This window comes from Emys orbicularis, chromosome 2 (assembly GCF_028017835.1).
Source record: "Emys orbicularis isolate rEmyOrb1 chromosome 2, rEmyOrb1.hap1, whole genome shotgun sequence".
Classification (NCBI taxonomy): domain Eukaryota; kingdom Metazoa; phylum Chordata; order Testudines; family Emydidae; genus Emys; species Emys orbicularis.
Window position 1 is genome coordinate 168,581,928 of NC_088684.1, and position 22,963 is coordinate 168,604,890.

The 22,963-nt window shown below is 46.4% G+C and overlaps 1 protein-coding gene across 1 annotated transcript in view; it reads left to right on the forward strand.

Annotated features, from left to right (window-relative positions):
• NFX1 (nuclear transcription factor, X-box binding 1) overlaps positions 1-22,963 on the forward strand; it is a 199,223-nt gene that overhangs the window by 139,691 nt on the left and 36,569 nt on the right. Inside the window, exons 15-17 of the mRNA XM_065397863.1 lie at positions 791-870; positions 1,648-1,878; positions 8,872-8,945. Of these exons, the coding sequence (XP_065253935.1) occupies positions 791-870; positions 1,648-1,878; positions 8,872-8,945 (385 nt within the window). The remainder of the gene's footprint in view (positions 1-790; positions 871-1,647; positions 1,879-8,871; positions 8,946-22,963) is intronic.

The window sequence follows — 22,963 nt, forward strand, 5'->3', positions numbered from 1 at the left end:
GAAGGAACCGAGGGTGGGGGGGGAGTGCGCAGCTCCCCTTATAGCGGGGTATAGTGGCGCCACTCTAGGGGTCGCAGCGGCGCTCCCCCAGTACGGATAATGCTAAGGGAAAAACTTCCGGCACCGGTGCACGTGGCGAGCACACACACTTACTGTGGAATATACCTGAGCAACACATCTCGAAGAACGCCAGTTACGGAACAGGTAACTGTCCTTTGCTGTTCGAAAGATGAACCAGATTAGGTATATTTAAATCTTTCCTTTCCATAAATATAATGGTACTTTTTTTCCAGGTAAAATGTTGGGGTTTCATGCACCATCCAAAGTTTTTGAAGAATTTGTTAGCCATATCTGCAGAAAATGTTATTGATACAAAGCATAGTACAGAACAAATTGATCAAATTACTGACAATGCTTTCTTGTGCCATACTCTAGAATAGTAGTTTTCAACCTTTTTTCATTTGCAGACCCTTTGGAAATCTTAGACATAGTCCCCCTGGGGGTCTGTGGACCATGGGTTGAAAACCACTGCTCTTAAAGCTAATACTCAAACTGTCCTACCGTTCAGCACAGGAACTCCAGGAAGGAAGGAAGGAAGGAATGTCTACGCAGCTAACATGTCATCCTGATTTTAAAGAATTTAAACATAATAGAATACCACACAAACATAAATTGTGTGGTTCTGAAAGAATAAATTAGAATATAAAAGGCTCTGTAATATACCTAAAATGTCTGAGTGAACTAAAGTATTTAAGAATTGTTTCCTGATTTTGTATTTCTATGCCTGCAGTGTACCATACCTGCCATAGTGAAGAGAAGTGCCCACCCTGTACATACCTCACTCAAAAATGGTGTATGGGCAAGCATGAAGTAAGTGTGGCTGCTATTGAGCAAATTACAAATGACATTTTTAATTACAAATGAGCGATAGCTTTATGTGGGCTGTTATTGCTAAACTACACGTTACTTTGTAACTTAGAGTAAGCACTTGATATTTACTTTTCTAAGGGCTGGTCCACACTGGGGCGGGGGATCGATCTAGGAAACGCAACTTCAGCTACGAGAATAGCGTAGCTGAAGTTGACGTTTCCTAGATCGAACTAAGTTTACTTACTGCGGGTCCACGCGGCGCAGGCAAGCTCCCCTGTCGACAGCGCTTCCTCCTCTCGGCGAGCAGGAGTTCCGCAGTCGACGGGGGAGCGCTTCTGGGATTGATTTATCGCGTCCAGATGAGACGCAATAAATCGATCCCAGAAGATCGATCTCTACCCGCCGAATCGGGCGGGTAGTGTGGACCTTGCCTAAGACTACTCCCCAAGTAGCCACAAAATTGCTACCCACAGAGACTATGCTGATAGTGTTTGTAAGTACACTGTTTCATGCAGTTTAAAACGATCAGATGCAGTTTTGCTTTCTTTAGACCACATGTGTACAGACCTGATGCAGTATTTTCAGGTATGACATGACCTATATATACTCAGGTTTGGGCTTAAAATAGATTGCAAAGAGCTTAGTGCAAAACCATAGATAATTTTCTTCTAAAAATCTATGCTATATTAAAATATAAACATGATTAAAAGTATCTGAGAATACACACTTTACAACAACACATTCACTGTTAGTTATACCGTCTTTTTCCTTTTCCAGCTGCGGAACAATATTCCCTGTCATCTCACTGACATCTCTTGTGGTCTTCGCTGCAATCAAATGTTAAAATGTGGAATGCACAAATGTAAAAGGATTTGTCACAAAGGGGTGTGTCTCATAAATGAAGAGTGCAAACAGCCATGTACTAGTCTGAGACTATACTGTAATCATCCCTGTATGGCTCCGTGCCATCCATCTTTACCCTGTCCTACAACTTCTTGCAACACAAAGGTGATGGCTCTGGAACACAGAACATAGTGTACAATTTGTCTGTCTGTAAATGAACAGGTTTCAGTCAATAATGAACTATCATAAAAAAAATTAAAATACTGACATAGTATGCATCATCTTGAAAGTTTCTATCAGTATGCAAGTTTTGATATAAATTATTATATTAATATGTGATAAAGCATTATGTATTTCATGGTTATTTTGTTTTTTAAATTGCCACTAGTAGAATGGCTAGTAGTTTGAGCAAAAGTACCTGCCAGATTTCTGTCTGTTAAAATATTTGTCCCAGATCCTCAGATGTGATCCATTCACTTTTTGCTCCTGCATAAGCTAGCTCTCTATTGCTTGTGGGGATTTGGCATGGGTAAGGAGATGTGGCAGAGGAGAGCTGAATTTGTCCTCGATTGATATAAAATCGTAGTGAACTTAAGCTAATGACATAACATAGAGCAGCCTGCTGGGGGCAACCACATAGAATAGACTCCTTCACACACCCACATCATCTGATCTTTGCTCAGAAGCAGGGAAAATCAAACTCTATATATTTCACTATAATAGATGTGAACAAAATAACCACCCAAATCTCCCAATGAAAATGGTGGTTCTTCGAGTGCTAGTCCTTATGTGTATTCCACTGTGAGTACATGTGTTTGATGAGCCTGAGAGTGGAAGATCTTGCTACTAGTGTCCATTGGTCCATAGCTGCACTCTTGTTCTCCGAACCTAGGTTAGAATCATAGAATATCAAGGTTGGAAGGGGCCTCAGGAGGTCATCTAGTCCAACCCCCTGCTCAAAGCAGGACCAATCCCCAACTAAATCATCCCAGCCAGGGCTTTGTCAAGCCTGACCTTAAAAACCTCTAAGGAAGGAGATTCCATCACCTCCCGAGGTAACCCATTCCAGTGCTTCACCACCCTCCTAGTGAAAAAGTTTTTTCTAATATCCAACTTAAACCTCCCCCACTGGAACTTGAGACCATTACTCCTTGTTCTGTCATCTGGTACCACTGAGAATAGTCTAGATCCATCCTCTTTGGAACCCCCTTTCAGGTAGTTGAAAGCAGCTATCAAATCCCCCCTCATTCTTCTCTTCTGCAGACTAAATAATCCCAGTTCCCTCAACCTCTCCTCATAAGTCATGTGCTCCAGCCCCCTAATCATTTTTGTTGCCCTCCACTGGACTCTTTCCAGTTTTTCCACATCCTTCTTGTACTGTGGGTTGTAAGAGACAATGCAGCCAACCACCTCTCTAGTTCCTTCTTACTGCTGCGTGGTCTGAGATGGAACACTCTAGTGTCCTCAAAGTTCTTCCTTCAACTTTATCTGTATATAGTTTTAAAATATTTTTTATTAGATAGTGTATTTAGTTAGGGACTGGGGAACCTTTTTTCCCTTTTAGAGGCTTTTCCCCAACCCTATCTCTCCACCCTCTTCCCAGCATGAAGACTGAGCTATGTTGGGAGTACTGGGATTCAAAAACTGCCTCTCCTGCCCATGAGCCTTCCCAGTCAGTGACAATCATCAGAGGTGTCTATGCTGCCTGGGAGAAGTACATTTCTCTACCAGGTGCAGTATCTGCTGCTCCTTTCCTAGCTGGACCTGCCAGGTGCAGGACTTTAGGCTCAGAATACATTTTATGGAGCAGGCAATGAAACCTCAGTCTGATGCAGGCCAGGCAGCCCTCCCGTATATTGGTCAAAGGTATTGAGAAGCATGTCCCCAGTTACCATCATTTTTGATACCTGGGTGAATAGGAATACAGTTAAGGACTCCTCCACTCAAGAGAAGCAATCTCTGTCCTCGAGAGAAAACTGTTCCTCTAAGTCCCCTCCCCAATTGTCATTTGAATCATCACGCTCTGGTTCCAAATCCCCAAAGACCCACAGTACTTATTCTGAGGCTTAGAAGGCTAACACTTCTCTGGCCACTACCACTTTGCCATCGGTACTGAGCAAAGAGAAATGCCATGAGTCTCGACCTCCACTACCAAAGAAGTCTAAGAGCTACATGCACTGATGGTACTGTCATGTTTGCATTTGGAATCTAAGACTTCCAAAAGACTTCCTACAGGTGCTCAAGTATGAGGAGACAAATACCATCATCCTCCGTCTGGCGAGAAGTATATCACTACCGAGGATATCACTGTCTAGTCCAGTCCACATTCTCCCATCATTTCAGCACTGGTTCTCAACAGGGAGATGTTGACAACCCATGATGGACCCATATCACTGTCCATAGTGGGGACCATGGAACCCATATACCCGTTATCCAGAGCCAGTGCAGTTACACAGAGAATCACATCCTCCCCCCTTTCACAAGAGACTATCCTGAGCTCCTTCTAGAGCCCATGGAAGAAGGGGGAGAAGAACTGGATCTTGTGGTACCACCCATCCCATCGGGTATATCATCTTCCTCTCCTAACGAAGTGGTCGCTGTGTCATTGCCTTCTTCATCAGATGACCAGAGACGGTTCCAGGAGTCTATTAAGGGTGGCTGAGATGATTCCCTCAGGAGGAGGTCCAGGAGTTATCCCACAAACTGCTGGATATTCTCCAGAGTGTTGGAAGGAGTAAGATGGTGCGCCCAGTGAACAAGTCTATCCTAGAGACAGCCAAGGTGGTGTGGCATACTCCAACTATATGTGCACCTACATGTAAGAGGGCAGAGAAAAGATTTGTCCCATCTAAGGGAGCAGATTTCTTTTTTACTCCATCATGCCTCGAACTGCTTGTGGTGCAAGCTGCCACACAAAGGAGTAGACAACAATAAAGCAGATACCTCCCTTCAGAAAAGGAGGTGAAATGTCTGGACCTTCTGGGAAGGAGGGAATTTACATCAACAAGCTTGCAGTTCCACATAGCCAGTATCCAAGTGCTTCTGGAAAAGTATCATTTTGCCAACTATTCCAAGTTTTAGGAATTTAGAGACAAGTGCTCTGCCTTCCTTGGGGAGGCAATTCCAGGCCCTTTATTGAATAAGGTAGATTGGTGCTACATCATCCCTCCAGGCAGCGGTAGACATGGCTGATACAGCTTCTAGATCAATGGCTACCAACATTGTGGTGTGAGGGGAAAAAACTGGCTTCACTCCTCAGGATTCCCCAGAGAAGTCCTGGCCACTGTGGAGTACTTACAGTTGAAGGAGACAGCGTATTCAGCCAAAAGACTGATGAGTCATTACCCCCATTAAAAGACTTGAAGGTGACCCTCTGCTCCCTGGGTTTATATAGACCAGCTCTCAGGAGGAAATATAGCAAATAATCCTGCACCATCCTGGACCACCAGCTCAGCCCTTCTACCACTGGAAAGGGTACAAACTGCCACAAAAGAGGCAGAGTGTGCAAAGACCCAAGCAGAATGCTGCTCTTTCCATCCTCAACTATCAGGCAAGAAATACTTCTGACAGGACCTCCAAGAGCAGCCAACTCACCCAGAGGCCATGTTCTCCCACCCCTGAAATTCGATTTGGTGGCTAGCTGGCCCAATTTTTCCATATATGGCAATCACAGCAGATGGAAGGGTCTTCTGTGTCATCTGCTTTGATTACACAATGGTTCCTTTCCCCTCCCCCTCCAAAATCCTCTTCCCGCTCCCTTTTCAGGGACCACTCTCATGAAGGAGCACCTTACAGGAAGTACACTCTCTACTTCATCAAGGGTCCACAGAGCAGGTGCCAGCACCAGGGAAACAGTTTTTATTCCAAATATTTCATGATCCCCAAGAAAACAGGAGGATGGAGACCCACGTTAGACCTCCATCACCTCAGTTTCTTTGTCTGAAAATTAAGATTCAGAATGGTCACTCTGGCATCAATAATCCTGTCTGAACAGAAAAAAATGATTCACAACTCTTGACATCAAGGGTGCCTATTTTCACATAGATATCTTTCTGTCCCACAGGAGGTTCCTGAGTGGTAGGTACAAACCACTCTCAATACAGGGTGCTTCCCTTTGAATTAGCAACAACACCCAGAGTATTCATAAAAGTGCTTCCAGAAGTAGCAGCACACTTCCGTCCATATCCATGTTCAGTAGTAGCAGAACTCAATAGCCCATATCCATATCTTTCTTGTGGGAAAGTCTTGTCGGAAGGCACCCTCATCAACCTCATCCTTACTTACTCTCCAAACATCTGTAGGAATCTGCATAAATGTAGAAAAGTCCACTTTAACTCCAACACAGACCATAGATTTCATCGGAGCAACTCTAGACTCACTTAGAGCCAGAGTTTATCTCCCCATGGACAAGTTCATGAACATTCTGATTAATCAGCTCAGAAAGAGTCCACTGACATCGGTTCAGACATGCCTCATCCTCCTGGGTCATATGGCATCTTGCACTTAGGACCCCATTTGTAAGATCACAACTCTGCTGCCTACAAACCTGGCTTCAGACAGTTTACATGCCAAGTAAGCACTGCCTGGACAAGTTTTGTTATGATCCCTCACAGTGTACACGACTCTGTAGCTTGGTGGCAGGACAAAGAACAGCTGTGCGTAGGAGTTCCCTCACTCCCCACTCCTCAGAAGACATTGATGGCAGATGCCTATCTCAAAGTCTGGGGTACTCATCTGAACAAACACACGGTACAAGGAACATTGACCCCTCCTATAAATCTGTTAGTTTTTAAGGTGTCACTGGACTCCTTGTTTTTGTGGATACAGACTAAGGATATGTCTACACTACGCGCCGGATCAGCAGGCAGCGATCGATCCAGCGGGGATCGTAAATCGACCCCCGAGCCCTCTCCCATCCCACGAGAGGCGCAGGCAGAGTTGACTCACCGCGGTAAGTCGATCTAAGTACATCGACTTCAGCTATGTTATTCACGTAGCTAAAGTTGCGTAACTTAGATCGATTCCCCCATGTCCCCCCACAGTGTAGACTAGGGCTAACGCAGCTACCCCTCTGATATAAATCTTCTGGAACTGAAAGCAGTTCAGGAAGCCTGCATATGGTTCTTACCATTTAGCCACTCCCAACATGTTCAGGTAATGTTGGGCAACATAACTGTATTCTATATGAACAAGCAAAGGGCGGGGGGAGCAAGATCTACACCCCTTTGTATAGAGATGGTCCACCAATAATTGGTGCATTCATCATCAAATAATGCTGTCAGCAGTACACTTCTCTGGAATACACAAAACTCTAATAGAAAGCCTTAGCTGTCACTTTTCGACAGAATGCAATTGGGAGATTCATGACTCAGTGGTAGGAGACATATTCCAACAATGGGTATCCCCATTTCTAGACCTATTTGTGTTGCAGGACAACAAACAATGCGCTGCGCAAGGGGGCAAAGGGACAGAATTCCAGAGATGATGCCCTTCTAATCCCATGGTCAGGCAGTCTGATGTACGCATTTCCCCCCATCCCACTCCTACTTCAAATTCTCAGGAAGATCTGGGAGGATGTGGCAATCATCCTCATCACCACCAGGTGGCCAAGACAATTTTGGTTTCCCATTCTTCGGCTGTCATCCCATCCGCCAGTCAGCATTCAACCCTTCCGAGATATCCTGATGCAGGACAAGAGCAGGCTCAGACATACAAATCCAGGACCAGCTTCACCTCACAGCACAGTATTTGGATAGGCATCAAACCTAGAGTAGAAATGTTTGGCAGCTGTTAGTCATTCTTAGCAACTGCTGGAAAGAGTCCACCAGCAAGTGTTTCTTCACTAAGTGGAAAAGATTCTATGGTTGGGCCCTACACACCATATGTCCTGAGGGGAAATGAATATTCCTACTATTTTGGACTGTCTACCGACCTTGAAATCCTCCAGGCTTTCCATTAGCTTGCTATGCATTCATTTGGCAATGATCAGTGCCTGCTATCCTCTGATCAACAACTGTTCGATCTTCATGCATCCAGTTACTGGTTGTTTTTTTAAAGGTTTACTCAAACCTTTCTGGTGGCCATCACTTCAGCTAGAAAGGTAAGCAAATTGGGGGCCCTAATAGCTAATCCACCTTAGACCATATTACATAAAGATAAGGTTTCCGTAAATTTGTCCCCAGAGTAGTCTCCAATTTCTACATGAATCAGTCCATACACTTACCTGTGTTTGTCCCTAAGCCTCATACCACCAATAAGGAACAGAGACTCCATTCCCTGGATGTGTCTCAGGCATTGGTATTCTATCTTCAAAGAACAAAATCCTTTAGGAGGTCACCCAGGCTCTTTGTTGGCATTGCAGAATACATGAGAAGGCAAGCGATCTCGTTGTAAAGATGAAGTGGATATTGGGGTGTATCTTGCTCTGTTGCCAGTTATTGAAAACTCCTCCACTGCATAGAGTGAGGGCCCACTCCACCAGAGCAAATGCTGCTTCAGTAGCTTCATTTAAGGGCATACCTCTTGTTGACTTATGTAAAGCAGCCACGTGGAGTCCCTGGTGCACACCTCAGCTGATGCATCCTTTGGGACCATGGTCCTTCAATCCTCAATACCACAATACCATCTCACACACCCCTTCTTCTTGAATACTATTTGTCAGTCACTCACAGGGAAATACACATAGGGACCAGCATTCAAAGAAGAAGGAATGGTTACCTATCTTCTATAACCAGAGTTCTTTGTGATGTGTTCCCTCTCTCTATTCCATTACCTATCCTTCCCCTCTTCTTCAAGGCATAGACTATATGCCTCAGGTCAGAGCATGAGGCAAGCAAGAGCGCAGGCACGGCCACTAGCAAGAATCTTCAGTCTTGGTCACATGGAGCGCATGTGTACCCACAGTGAAATACACATAGGGACCAAACATCTTGAAGAAAAACTCCAGTTACAGAAGGTAAGTAATCTTTCTTTTCTTTCTTTAGCTCATGTCTACTGTAGAAACTATATACAGAAATCAATTGAATTTTTAGTAAAAAACAAATGAGTTTTCAAGATTAGCATTTTTTTAAGCCTGTACAATGTTTTGGAAGACTAGATTTCCGATATATTTGTTACAAATAGAGAAAAAATTGATTTACTGCTTTCATGGCATAACAGGTTGATCTTCAGTGTGAATGTGGAAGAAGAAAGGAGAGTATGATTTGCTCAGAAGCATCTAGTACATATCAAAGGTTTGTACTGGTTATTTTATTCCTTGTCCTTTTCTCGACTTCCTTTCTTCTACAGTTTCTCAAAGTTAGGGTTTCTGCATTTGACTTTTATATGGTAACCTATTGGTTTCACCTGCCCTGTTATATACACTTTTCCCAAATTAAATGAGCTACCCTATAGTTCTTTTTCCCCCTCCCTATTCTTCTGAACTTATTTGCTCACCAGTATGTACTGAAAGATATTCCTTCTCTCATTGCTGATTGGAGGTAGAGCAGAACTTTGGTTGCATATCAGGGCTAGGATCTCCCGTCCCTGGAACGCTACAGAGTTCTAGCCATCCAGAGCTATTTAGATGCAGACTATACCAATGGCTCTAAATTATTTCTAAATTTCTTCATTCTATTTATTTACATTTGGATTATATTGGAAACACCAGGAGGAGATTGGGGACTTTTTAAATCCTAAGGTACAATTACTGCTGGGTAGCACTTTTGTCTCTTCCTTTCAAGACCATGACAAAGGCCTGAAAAGTAAAGGGGTGCAAATGCTGTCTATGTGGCTTCTTCCCTCACTGCCAGGTCTCAGAGTACAAAATACCTGAAATGCATGGGCAAGGTATCTGTAAAGTGTGTGGAAAAGCTAGATGCCTGTGCAGTCTTCAGAAAGTGGAGCATGTAGTTCCCAGTCATCATGTAGGTCAAATCTCTAGCAATCTGTTGGAACAGGCTGCAGGGCCCTTCCCTGTACTTCATAATACAGTAGGTGTCACACAGACCACCAAAAAGGTGCAAGTGTGTGCCGAACATTGTTTGTTTAGTCCCATTAACTTCAATGAAACTACTCATATGTTAAAGATTATGTGTTGAATCAGGGCCCCAGTTTTTTATAATGGATCACTGTCCAGAATGGTGTCACGTATGCCGGGGTCATCTGTGCTAGTCATCACAATTGCTTCCTTGAAGGAACACAGGATCATCTCCCACACATTTTTAGTGGTAGTGTTGGACTGGTAGTTGGAGAGAATATAATATACAAGGAATAGATTACCATTCTCACTCATACATTCCATTCTCACACTGCAAAAACTGTCAGCAACTGTTACCTTTGTCACCAATACTTTAATAGACAAAATAACCCATACCAAAGCCAGAACAGTGACATTATCAAAGCATGCATCAATTTGACATTAACTGATTACTAGGAGCAATGAGGAGAGGCTGAGGGAACTGGGGTTATTTAGTCTGCAGAAGAGAAGAGTGAGGGGGGGATTTGATAGCAGCCTTCAACTACCTGAAGGGGGGTTCCATAGAGGATGGAGCTAGGCTGTTCTCAGTGCTGGCAGATGACAGAACAAGAAGCAATGGTCTCAAGTTGCAGTAGGGCAGATCTAGGTTGGCTATTAGGCAACACTATTTCACTGGGCGAGTGGTGAAGCACTGGAAGGGTTACCTAGGGAGGTGTAAAAGCAGCAAAGAGTCCTGTGGCACCTTATAGACTAACAGACGTATAGGAGCATGAGCTTTCGTGGGTGAATACCCACTTCTTCGGATGCATGTAGTGGAAATTTCCAGAGGCAGGTATAAATATGCAAGCAAGAGTGAGTCAGGCTAGAGATAATGAGGTTAGTTCAATTAGGGAGGATGAGGCCCTCTTCTAGCAGTTGAGGTGTGAACACCAAGGGAGGAGAAACTGCTTTTGTAGTTGGCTAGCCATTCACAGTCTTTGTTTAATCCTGAGCTGATGGTGTCAAATTTGCAGATGAACTGAAGCTCAGCAGTTTCTCTTTGAAGTCTGGTCCTGAAGTTTTTTTGCTGCAGGATGGCTACCTTTAAATCTGCTATTGTGTGTCCAGGGAGGTTGAAGTGATCTCCTACAGGTTTTTGTATATTGCCATTCCTAATACCTGATTTGTGTCCATTTATCCTTTTACGTAGGGACTGTCCAGTTTGGCCGATGTACGTAGCAGAGGGGCATTGCTGGCATATGATGGTGTATATTACATTGGTGGACGTGCAGGTGAATGAGCCGGTGATGGTGTGGCTGATCTGGTTAGGTCCTGTGATGGTGTCGCTGGTGTAGATATGTGGGCAGAGTTGGCATTGAGGTTTGTTGCATGGATTGGTTCATGAGTTAGAGTTACTATGGTGCGGTGTGTAGTTACTGGTGAGAATATGCTTCAGGTTGGCGAGTTGTCTGTGGGCGAGGACTGGCCTGCCACCCAAGGCCTGTGAAAGTGAGGGATCGTTGTCCAGGATGGGTTGTTGGATGATGATGCGTTGGAGAGGTTTTAGCTGGGGACTGTATGTGATGGCCAGTGGAGTTCTGTTGGTTTCTTTCTTGGGCTTGTCTTGCAGTAGGAGGCTTCTGGGTACACGTCTGGCTCTGTTGATCTATTTCCTTAGGGTTTTTAAGGCCCAGCTTGACAAAGCCTTGGCTGGGATGATTTAGTTGGTGTTGGTCCTGTTTTGAGCAGGGGATTGGACTAGATGACCTCCTGAGGTCTCTTCCAACCCTAATATTCTATGACAAGATACTGCAACTATCTGAATATCTAATGGTTTGTTACTGAGTGACTCCTACTCTATGAAACTGATGAAGGAATACTTTGATAATATTCCACACATGCCTTTAACAGGTAAGAAGACATGTAATAATAATGCACTCTTCTCATCTGGAAAGAATATAAAAGAAAATTTACTGGTCCAAAGAGATTTATAAAATAATTTATATAAATTGGAAAGACATTTTTTAGCATCCTGACAGGGTATGAAGGGACATGCCCTCATTCTAATGGAGAGGAGACTAAGGAGGGGGGGAGGGATAGCTCAGTGGTTTGAGTATTAGCCTGCTAAACCCCGGGTTGTGAGTTCAATCCTTGAGGGGGCCATTTAGGGGTCTGCGACAAAAATCTGTCTGGGGATTGGTCCTGCCCTGAGCAGGGGGTTGGACTAGATGACCTCCTGAGGTCCCTTCCAACCCTGATATTCTATGATTCTATGAGCTGTTCTGGGCCTGTTCAGCATTAATGAGGCACACTTGTAAGCCTTGTTCTGCCTGGAAAAGGGGGGAGCTTAAAAACAGAAATCTGCCACAGGAAGAGGCAGTGAATAGGAGGGCTGCTCCACCTCAGAGGCTGCTGACAACAGAGACAGGTCAGCCAAGAGGGAGGCAAGCCTTTCCTCTCCCAAAGCTACACAGACTAGCTACAAAGCAAGATGCCCCAAGAGGAGGGGCTAGAGGTAGACCCCTCTACAAGACAACAGATAGACCAAGTCCAAAGAGCTGAATCCAGAAAGACTGCCTGAGTCACAGGCCACTTTTGCCTTGCTGTGTTTTCCTTTCCTTCAAGAGAGAGGACCATTCTTTTGTCTGTCTGTTATATTCAGAGAACCCCTCGTATGCTACGTTTGTTATATTCAGAGAACCCTCATATGCTACGAAAAATATTCTATTGTCAGGCTGTCTAAAATGCTTGTGGCCTGATTTTTAAGAACTTAGCATTTATAGCACTTTATTTGTTCAGAGTACAGTTCTCATTGACTTATTTTTTCAGCTATGAGCCCTCTCAGCACTTCTGCTAAACAGGTCTTAGGATATTAAGTGGAGCATCAGAACATGAGGAGCACACAGTGACCACCTGTAAACAGTCTGGTTTAAGTGACTTGCCCAGCTATTGAGTTCTTAACTTTGCAACATTAACAGACATTTAACATAGTTTTTTGTGTGTAATTTTACTAAGTTTTTATACAAAGTGGGGGGAAATGTAAATTCCATTATGAAGAACCGTATTAACTCCCAGATGGTTCATCAGTAAGGTTAGAACTGTTAGCTCCACAACCCCTACTTCTACCTCCTGAGCTAGAAAAATAACTGATGTAGTAGTAAGTTGTCGTCTTCTTCTATGTGGACCAACGACTAGAGGGGGATGAGACATACTTTACCAGTAGATTTGACAGCTGTTTGCTGACAGGATTGTTGAAACTCGGGAATCTAGGAATTCCAGGTTTTGAGAGAAGTGTGCTAGAGTGCTTTGAGATCCTTCTGCCCCTGGTCACTCCAGCCCGTCCTCATCTGAATCCCAGTTTCCCCTTGGCTCCTCATCCCAGTCTCTCCCAATCCCCTGGCTTCTCGTCCTGGTATGAGTCTTCCATCATCCCCTTGCTCCCCCCGGGCCCAGCTCCTCACTTCTCTGCATTCCAGCAAGGCTGCTTCTTCGAGTGCTTGCACATGTCGATTCCATTCTAGGTGTGTGCCCGCCCACGTGCACCATTGTCGGAATTTTTTGTCTTAGCAGTATCCGTAGGGCCAGCTTTGGCACCCTCTGCAGTCCTGCGATCATGCCCCGGTATATGAGGTACCACCAGCCCTACACCGTCTCAGTTCCTTCGTATCGGCTGTGATGGTTGGTTGGAGTGCCTTCCTCTTGCATTTGCAAGTGTGATAGCGGTTTTCATAGTTAATTAGCGTTAGTCATTTGTATAGTGTTCTATGGTTAGTGTCCCCATTAGGGATCTCGTCCCAGGAACAGGGCTTGCCCTGGTTCCCGGGCTTCAAGCCGTGCTCAGTCTGCAACAAGCCTATGCCAGTTAGCACCCCCATAGCAGCTGCCTAAAGTGCCTGGGGAGTCGCATGTGAAGGAGAGGTGCAGGATTTGTAAAAACTTTAGGCCAAGGACCGAAAAAGAATCAGACATTTAACTTAAAGCCCTCCTCAGGGAAGCTGCACTTCGCCCAGTTTCGGAGCCATCCTGCTCCCTCAGTTCAACGCCTAGTACATCAACGTCAGTGCAGAGTGCCCCGCCGGCACCAAGTTCCTCTCAGCACCGCTCCCCCTCGCAGGTGCCTAAGAAACACCAGAAAAAGCAGCATGGCTCCCCAGCGCCAAGTAAAGAGGGAAATAGGGTGTTGAGCAAAGAACCTGTTTGGGCTGCCTGCCCACCCCGGAGCTCCAAGGGGGTACCTCTCCATCTGTACCCCTCAGCCCGCCCAGGGTTCCACCTCCGACTCCTCCAAGTGGTATGGGACCCCAGTACTTGTTTAGTGCCTTTGGCACCCAAGGTCTTCTAGGTGGCTAGGAACCTTATGGCCCTCCTGGCACCGCCTACGCCATGTCCAGCAGTAGATACTGCTAAGGCTTCCCAGTCCAAGGGCAAGCCAGCCATGGGTCTGCCTCAAAGAGTAGTGGACCATTGCCGGTCTCTGGAGCAGAGGCGTCATTCCCTGGCTCAGTGACCACAATCCCCAGCTCCGCAACCGTGGTCCCCAGCCAAATGACCCAGGTCACCGGCACCGCACTCGCGGTCCCCGTTGATGCAGTGCAGATCACCTGCATTGAGACACTGGGCTCCGCATTCCCAGTTCTGACCCTCCTCCCAGCAACTGATGCCCCAGCGCAGGTCTCTGTCCCCTAGACAGTCTTTGGTGCATTGCTCTCCACCCTCACAGCACCATTCCCCATCATCCCAGCACCGTTCCCAAGAGAGGTGTCAATCATCGCCCATTAGGCACCGGTCCCCTGCTTCTGGAGTCAGCCGCCAAACACAAGCCTCCACGGCCCACCCTTGGTCCCAAAGGGGAGAATCATCTGAGTTGGAGCATGATGATGCCTCGTAAGTAGCGATCTCCCTGGGTTCCGGAGTCCAGCAGAGCACCTGCGACAGCCATGTGGCAGCAGTGCCACTGGCCAGCTCAATAGCCCTATTGGAACCCGTGGGATCTGCCAATGATGACGGTGCCTTATTCGCACCAATCCTCTCTGGCCACCTTGGAGAAACGCCCTTCTGCACCACCAGCACAGAGCTCGGAACGTGGCACAGCCTCTGGGGCAGGGACGGAGGAAGAGGAGCCCTCCCTACTGGGGGAGAGTGCCCCAACCCCCCTATGGTGGTGCCATTGTCATCTTCGTCACTGGATGAGGTGGTGGTGGGGCCCTTACACTCGGCCCCCAGATGATTTTAAGGCACACCAAGCTGGAGGTGGAGGAGCTGATAGAGCCAACAGACCCCCTGTTCGATTTCCTAACAGCAGCAGCCCCAACAAGGGTCACGCTGCTGGTGCACAAGGGGGTCCTAAGAATTGAGAAGGCCCTGTGGCAAACCCCTTCTTCTATTCCACCAACATCCAAGCGGACAGAAAAGAAGTACTTTGTCCCTGCCAAAGGGTTTGAATATCTATATAACCACCTGCCCCTGGGGTCACTAGTGGTATCTGTGGCCAACAAAAGGGACAGGCAGGGTCAGGACGCAAAGAGACTGGACCTTTTTTGGGAGAAAAGTTTATTCGGCGGCCAGTCTCAGCTCAGGGTGTCAAACCGCCAGGCTCTGTTGGGGAGATACAATTTTAATTTGTGGGACTCCCTCAATGAGTTCAGAGACTCCCTGCATCAGGGCATTGGCACGGAGTTTGCAGTCATTCTGGAGGAGGGAAAGATGGTGGCGAGGTACTCTCTCCAGGTGGCATGGGACTCGACTGACTCAGCAGCTAGAGTCGTGGCCTCAGCTGTGGCCATGAGACACAGTTTGTGGCTGCAATCCTCGGGTCTCTCCCAGGAAATGCCGTCCTCCATCCAAGACCTCCCTTTCGAGGGTACTTTTTTCGGAACAGACAGATGTGAGGCTGAGTGGCCTGAAGGACTCTTAAGCCACCTTGCGTTCACTAAGCCTTTAGATGCTGCAAGCTGCAAAAAAGCAGTTCCGGCTGCCTCCTCCGCCCAGACCCTGGGGGCCCCCTCGACAGGGCACCTACAAAAGAAAGGAGAGAGACAAGAGGTTAAAGCACCATTGTCCCTCATCCTCTCATTCACCTGCCCAGTCTGGTCAAGTAAGACATCAAAGGGGCTCGAGGCAGGCATTTTGATGGTGCGCATGAGGATGGCACCCCAGTCGATTTCCAGGATCCAAACCCCCTCCCCCAATTTATTTTTCAACTGCCTACATCCCTTCCTGTTGGCATGATCCTGTGTAACATCGGACTGTTGGGTGCTCAGCATAATATTTTTGGGCTACACCCTACAGTTTTCAAAAAAAAAAACTTGCCCACCTTCCCAATCCCTCTTCAGGTACCCTTCTCACGCGCAACCTCTTGTTCAGGAGGTTGGAACCCCCTGCACCTGGGGGCAGTAGAAGAGGTCGCTCAAGACATGAGGGGGAAAGGGTTTTATTCCTCTCATTTCCTAATTCCAAAGGCAAAAGTGGGGCCTAAGACCCATTCTGGACCTGTGTCACCTCAACAAATATCTCAAGAACTTGAAGTTTCGCATGGTCTCCCTAGCCTCCATCATCCCCTCCTTGGATCCAGGAGACTGGTATGCCGCCCTCGACTTGAAGGACGCATACTTTCATATTTCCATTTTCAAAGGTCACAGACAGGTTCTCTTCTTTGTGGTGGGCTAGCGCCATTTCCAATTCACAGCGCTACTCTTCGGCCTCTCATCTGCCCCGAGAGTATTCACAAAGTGCATGGCACCAGTGGCCGCTTATGAGGAGTCAAGGTGTACAAGTTTATCTGTATCGCGACGACTGGCTCATCATGGAAAGTTCTCAGGCCCAGGTGAAAAGGAGCCTTGATCTGGTGCACTCCACCTGTCACGATCTGGATCTATTAATAAACCAAAAGAAATCAGCTCTGACCCCTGTGCAGTGTATAGAGTTCATAGGAGCGATACTCGACTCTACACAGGCCAGAGCCTTTCTCCTGGAGGCATGTTTCCAGACTGTGTCCAACCTGATCTCTCACATGAGGACCCACCCCCTCACTACTGCCCACATGTGCCTCAAGTTGTACTTACGTGGTATGGCACATGCGGCTTCTGACAAAGGTGCATGGAGGCATGCACACACCTAGAATGGAGTGGACATGAGTAACACATCTCAAAGAGCAACAGTTCTTTGAGTACTTGCTCATGTCGATTGCAATTAGGTATATCCATGCCACATGCACAGTAGCTGGAAGTATTTTCCCTTAGCGGTACCCATCTAGTTGGTTCGGTTCATTCACGCCCTGGAGTTGCACCTCCATGGCGCTGTATACAGGGTCCTGCCAACCCACTGTCACTTGAATTCCTTCTTACCACCTCTGATGGTTAGCCAGAACGCTCATCATCTCTTGCTTCGGCAAGCCTTCTCCCTAATGGTCTTCAGACTGTGCCCTGTAAATAGTTAAGTTTTATAGTTAGTTAGTTGTAAGTTTAGTCGTATAGTTAGAATCCCAGTAAGGAATTGTTCTAGGGGTTACCCCCTGTTTTCCCTACCCCCTCCCCGGTAGGGACCAGGGCATGCCTCGGTCCCCAGGGTTTAAACCCTGTGCAGCTTGTAACAAGCCTATGCCCAGGAGTGACACTCTCGTTTCCTGCTTGAAGTGTCTGGGTAAATCACATCAGAAGAACTGTTGCAAGATCTGTTGGGGATTCTGCCTCAGGACTCAAAAATAAAGAGACCAACAGTTAAAAATCCTTCTGAGGGGGGCCACCCTCCGTCCCCACTCGGAGCTGAGTTCGGCTGAATTGATGCCTAGTACCTCAACATCAGTGTGCAGAGCTCCGGCATCAACATGGGAAACTTCGGAGCCAAGAAAAGATTCTGATAGAGACACTCGGCACCAGCAGGGCTCCCTGCACAGGGGCTCCACACATGATAGTGTGCGGCACCACTCCCAGTCCCCGATGCCCCGCAAGAATAAGAAGCCAGACTCACCCACACCGAGACTGGGATGGAAAGACTCAAGCGCAGTGAGACCTACATCGGGCCACTCAAGTGGTCTCTTCCTACTACACCACCTAGCCCATCACCATTGACTCCTGCTCCACCAATGGGTCAGTCGAGTCGGGCTCCGCAGGACTCCCCTCCCCAGGAGAGTTGTTGAGAGGCTTTGGAGGCACTCTCCACACAATTGTTCTTCAAGGCGGAACACAAGTGGAGTTGCATGTGAGCCTGATAAGATCAACTTTCAATCTTTGGCCTTCTACTGAATGTGCAGAAATCAACCCTGTCCCCCACTCAGAGGATAGAGTTCACAGGGGCAATATTGGACTCAAGACAAGGCAAGATGTTCCTACTAGAGTTACGGTTTCAGACTCTTTGCAACATCATACAAGATATCAGATGATTTCATAGCACCACAGCAAGGAATTGCCTGAAGCTCCTCGGCCATATGGCTGCCTGTATTTATGCAGTGCAGCATGCCAGACTGAGGCTCTGACCCCTTCAGGCATGGCTAGCATCGGTGTATCGACCAAACCGGGACAGTCTAGACAACATAGTCACTCTTTCCCAGCCGGTTCTCGAGTCTCTCCTATTGTGGCTCAACCCGCAAGCTCTGTGTGCAGGGATTCCTTTCTCCAGACCTCAACCATCTCTTTTCCTGGTCACGGACACATCAGCGATGGGGTGGGGAGCATATCTAGGGGAGCTCAGGACTCAGGGCCTCTGGTCCCAAACAGAGCTCTCACTTCACATCAACGTCAGGATGCTGAGGGCAGTCCGTCTGGCATGCCAGACCTTCCAAACTCACTTGGAGGGGAGATGTGTATCAGTCATGACAGACAATACAACAACGATGTTTTATATAAACAGACAGGGGGAACACGCTCCTCTCCCCTGTGCCAGGAAGCTCTCAAACTGTGGGACTTTTGCATAGCCCACTCGATACACTTGGAGGCATCTTATCTCCCTGGAGCTCAGAACGAGTTGGCAGATCATCTCAGCAGGTCCTTTCACAACCACGAGTGGTCCATCCACCCGGACATCATGAACACTATCTTTCAACAGTGGGGAACTCCTCAGATAGACTTGTTCGTGACAAGAAACAACAGGAAGTGTCCACAGTTCTGCTCCTTCCTGAATCACAGCCGATCGTGGACGTGTTCCTTCTTCCTTGGAAGGACCACCTCCTTTACGTGCTTCCACCCATTCCGCTCGTTCACAAGGTGCTACTCAAGGTTCGGAGGGACGAAGCCTCTCTGATATTGGTAGCTCTAGCCTGGCCACGTCAGCACTGGTACACGTCTCTTCTGGAGCTGTCAGTAGAAACTCCTGTGATTAGATGTTTGGCTGCGAGTGTGTGTGTGTGTTCCCTTTGTGTACTGCCCCAGCCCTGTGCAGATAGCTGGCACTGCAGACCTCAAGTGAACCACCCAATGACCACAAGATCTGTTAAGGGACGAAGGCACAGGTTTATTGTCAACGAAGCACGGTACTAGTATCCTGCAGACTCTACCGGATCACTAATACATGTATGCCCGTAACAATGGACCAGCTCAGTGAACGGCGGGACTTTCCGTTCCTCCCTAGGCTAGACAAAGATACTCCCTCTTTATACTGCGATACAAACATGAGTACTGTACCTCTGACATAGTTACAGTAGTTACTGCCTCCTGACTAGTTATCACTCATCACCTTGTACATGTTGGTTCTATCAAAACATTTCTATTATATACTGTCATCCTTGACCTTATCTTTTAGGAGGGGTCAGTCTGTTCCTGTTATCCTTGGGGAATGTTTTTATACTATCCTTGATATCGGGATGTTCTGGTACCACTTGATATCTGGAAGTGTTTGCGTGAGTACTCTGTGACTAGCACTTCTTAGGAATGTGTATTCCTGTAATATCAGCCCTGTTCTTGCCAGATTCTGTGAGCAGGTCCTGCTTCATACCAGGCCTCTGATACAAGGGCTTATGTCTTAGGCTCTCTTCCTACTACAACTCCGATCACTCTACCGCTGCTCCCGGACCTGATAACCCAGGACCACAGCTGTCTTCGGCATCCCAACCTCAAATCTCTCCACCTCACGGCTTGAAAGCTCCATGGCTAAATCCGATGGAGCTTGCTTGCTCTGATCCAGTTAGGGAAGTCCTCCTTGGCAATAGGAAACTGTCTACTAGGGCCACCTACCTAACCAAATGGAAGAGATTCACAATTTGGTCATCACAGAGACACATGTCTCCTATGCCCTCGTCAATACCTCATATCTTGGATTACCTTCTGCACCTGAAGCGATAGGGGCTCTCTATGTCATCAATAAAAGTCCACTTGGCTGCCATTTCTGCCTTTCGCTCAGGCATGTCTGGCCGATCGGCTTTCACCAACCCGATAGTTGGACACTTTCTTAAAGGACTTGACAGGCTGTACCCTCAAGTACGACAACCAATCCCAGCCTGGGACCTTAACCTTGTTCTTTCCAAACTAATGGGGCCCCCCCTTTGAACCACTAGCGACAGGCTCATTGCTTGCTCGCTCGCTCTCTGTCTCATGGAAGGTAGCATTTCTGCTGGCAATAACCTATGCCAGCAGGGTTTCCGAGCTTAAGGTCCTAACATCTGAACCTACTTGCACAGCGTTCTATAAGGACACGGTTCAGCTTTGGCCGCACCCAGCCTTCCTCCTGAAGGTCGCCTCCCAGTTTCATGTTAATCAGGACATTTTTCTTCCAGTTTTTTATCCTAAGCCACACGCAAATAGCCGGGAGCAAAAACTCCACTCTTTGGATGTTCGCTGGGCATCAGCTTTCTATATCGAGCAGATGAAGCTGTTTGAAAATCTAAGCAACTACTTGCACAGTAGTAGACAGAATGAAGGGGCTCCCAGTCTTGTCCCAAAGAATTTCATCATGGATCACATCCTGTATCTGGACCTGCTACGATCTGGCTAAAGTACCTGCCACAGTGCTGACAGTGCACTCCACAAGGGTGCAGGCATCTTCAGCGGCGTTCCTGGCACAGGTTCTGACCCAAGAAATTTTCAGGGCTGCAGCATGGTGAGCAATCCACACTTTTACCTCTCACTACGCCATTACCCAGCAGGCTAGGGACGATGCAGCCTTCAGCAGAGCGGTGCTTCAATTAGCGAATCCATGAGCTCCAACCCCGCCTCCAAGTTCCTGCTTGGGTCCTGATTGGAATCAGCATGAGCAAGCACTCGAAAAAGAAAAAATGGTTACTTACCTTTCATAACTATTGTTCTTTGAGATATATTGCTCATGTCCATTCCAAGACCCACCCGCCTACCCCTCTGTCGGAGCAATGCCAGCAAGAAGGAACTGAAGGACCCATATACGGCGCCATGGAGGCATGACTCCAGGGAGCACCTGAACCGACCTGATGGGTACCGCTAGGGGGAAAACCTTCTGGCTTCTGTGCACGCGGCACACACACACCTAATTGGAATGGACATGAGCAACACATCTCAAAGAACAATAGTTACGAAAGGTAGGTGACTGTTTTTTACGAAAGGTAGGGAACTGTTTTTCTGCTTCGCTTCTAATTTGCCTGGAGTATTGAGAATACAGGAGTGACAGTCTCCCTGCTCTCAGTTCCTGTGTCCAGAGGCACAGCAACATCTGGCATCTGGGAGGAGCAAGTTCATGGAAAGTCCTGCTCAGCTTTGTAGCCTTGGGCTGGAGCATGCTCGTGGTAGATGCAATCTTTAGAAAATATAGCTGTCAAACCCTGGGAAGTCTCTACTAAGCATATGCAAAGTGCCATTTTCAAATGCTTATAACTTGGTGAACTATGGGTGGATTTTCATGGTGAAAGCAAAAGGCACATCTTGGGCACCAAGGCAACTCTCTCTGCCAAATTTCAATTCCATGCTCCAATAGATGGAGGCATTAGAATTGCTCAACTAAACAGTTGTATGAAATTTTTAACATGGACAAAACATTTTTCCCTAACCTGATTCTGAGAAATGATTGAACAGTTTTGGCTGAAATTAAAAAAAAAAAAAAAAAAAAAAAAAAAGGCAACATGGGTTACATACATGCATCCGAAGAAGTGGGTTGTAGCCCACGAAAGCTTATGCTCTAATAAATTTGTTAATCTCGAAGGTGCCACAAGTACTCCTGTTCTTTATACCCACTGTGGAAAATTTCAGCCCAAACAGTTAAAGTTTGACAAAGTTTATAAGCAATTGAATCCAAGGTCTTATAATGGTAAGTGATGGGTTTAGCCTTAACTATAGGTGTCACTACCAGCTCACCTATAATAAATGTATGAACTCTTAAATGAATATTGTTATACTACTTTAACTTAAAGCTGTATATCTACGTCTCTCAAATCTGGTATCCATTCTAGTGACTAGCTTTTCCGGAGCTACCTGATGGTGGGTTCCAGAATAATATTAAGCATGAATTCGCCAAGGGATACTACCATTAACTCTGGACAGAGGTCTTTATATACTGATTTGCTTCAGTTGCAGGCTGGAAGTGAAGCAAGACATAACTAGCCCAGGAGTAAAGAAATTTACCGTAGGAGAGGTGTGCTATTGTTTGACAAATCCTTGACAACTATATTCGCTACTCTCTCTTCTGAAGTAAAGATTTTGTCTTGGACAATGACCAGCGCATACTGTAGGTAATGCAGCTTTGTGAGGGCAGTAAATTTGCTTGCTGTTTCTAGTTTGCTCAAAGTCATGTTCCTGAAGGTATTTAGCAGAGCTGCTAGACCATGCATAGTACTGACCTGTGAATAGGACCTTAGAAGAAGGCCATCCAGACAAGGGTAATCACGTGTCCCTTTCACTTAAAGGGACGGATAACATGATATTTGTGAAATACCTGTACAAGAAGCTGAGTCTTTGTATTGAAAAAGTTTCCTGCTGTAGCAGAAGCTGAAGTATCTATGGAGACTCTCCTTGATCATATCTTCAGTAGATCTCCAGGAGGTTTATCTTCACATTCTGAAGTCCTGAGAGAGCAATGCAGTAATGATGGATTTCACTATTTCCATCTGGAATATTAATCCCTTTATATACTACTTGAGTTTTAGAATGGCCAGCATGTGATCTTTTCTCTTTGTTCCACAAAGAATCTTATGCACTTTCCAAAATCTCTCCCTACAGAACTGGCTTTGTTGTTGTGATGTGTAGGAGATAGACTATTTCATCCTTCATCTTCTGATGTGTCAAAGGATTTTGGTGCTGACAGTATTGTTTTAGTTTATTTTAACTTTCGGGAAAGAATAAACTTGTTCTGGATTCAGTGAGTGAATTCTATAGAATATCCTTTTTCTGATCTTCTACCCATTTTCTTGAGGTGGCTGACTATCAA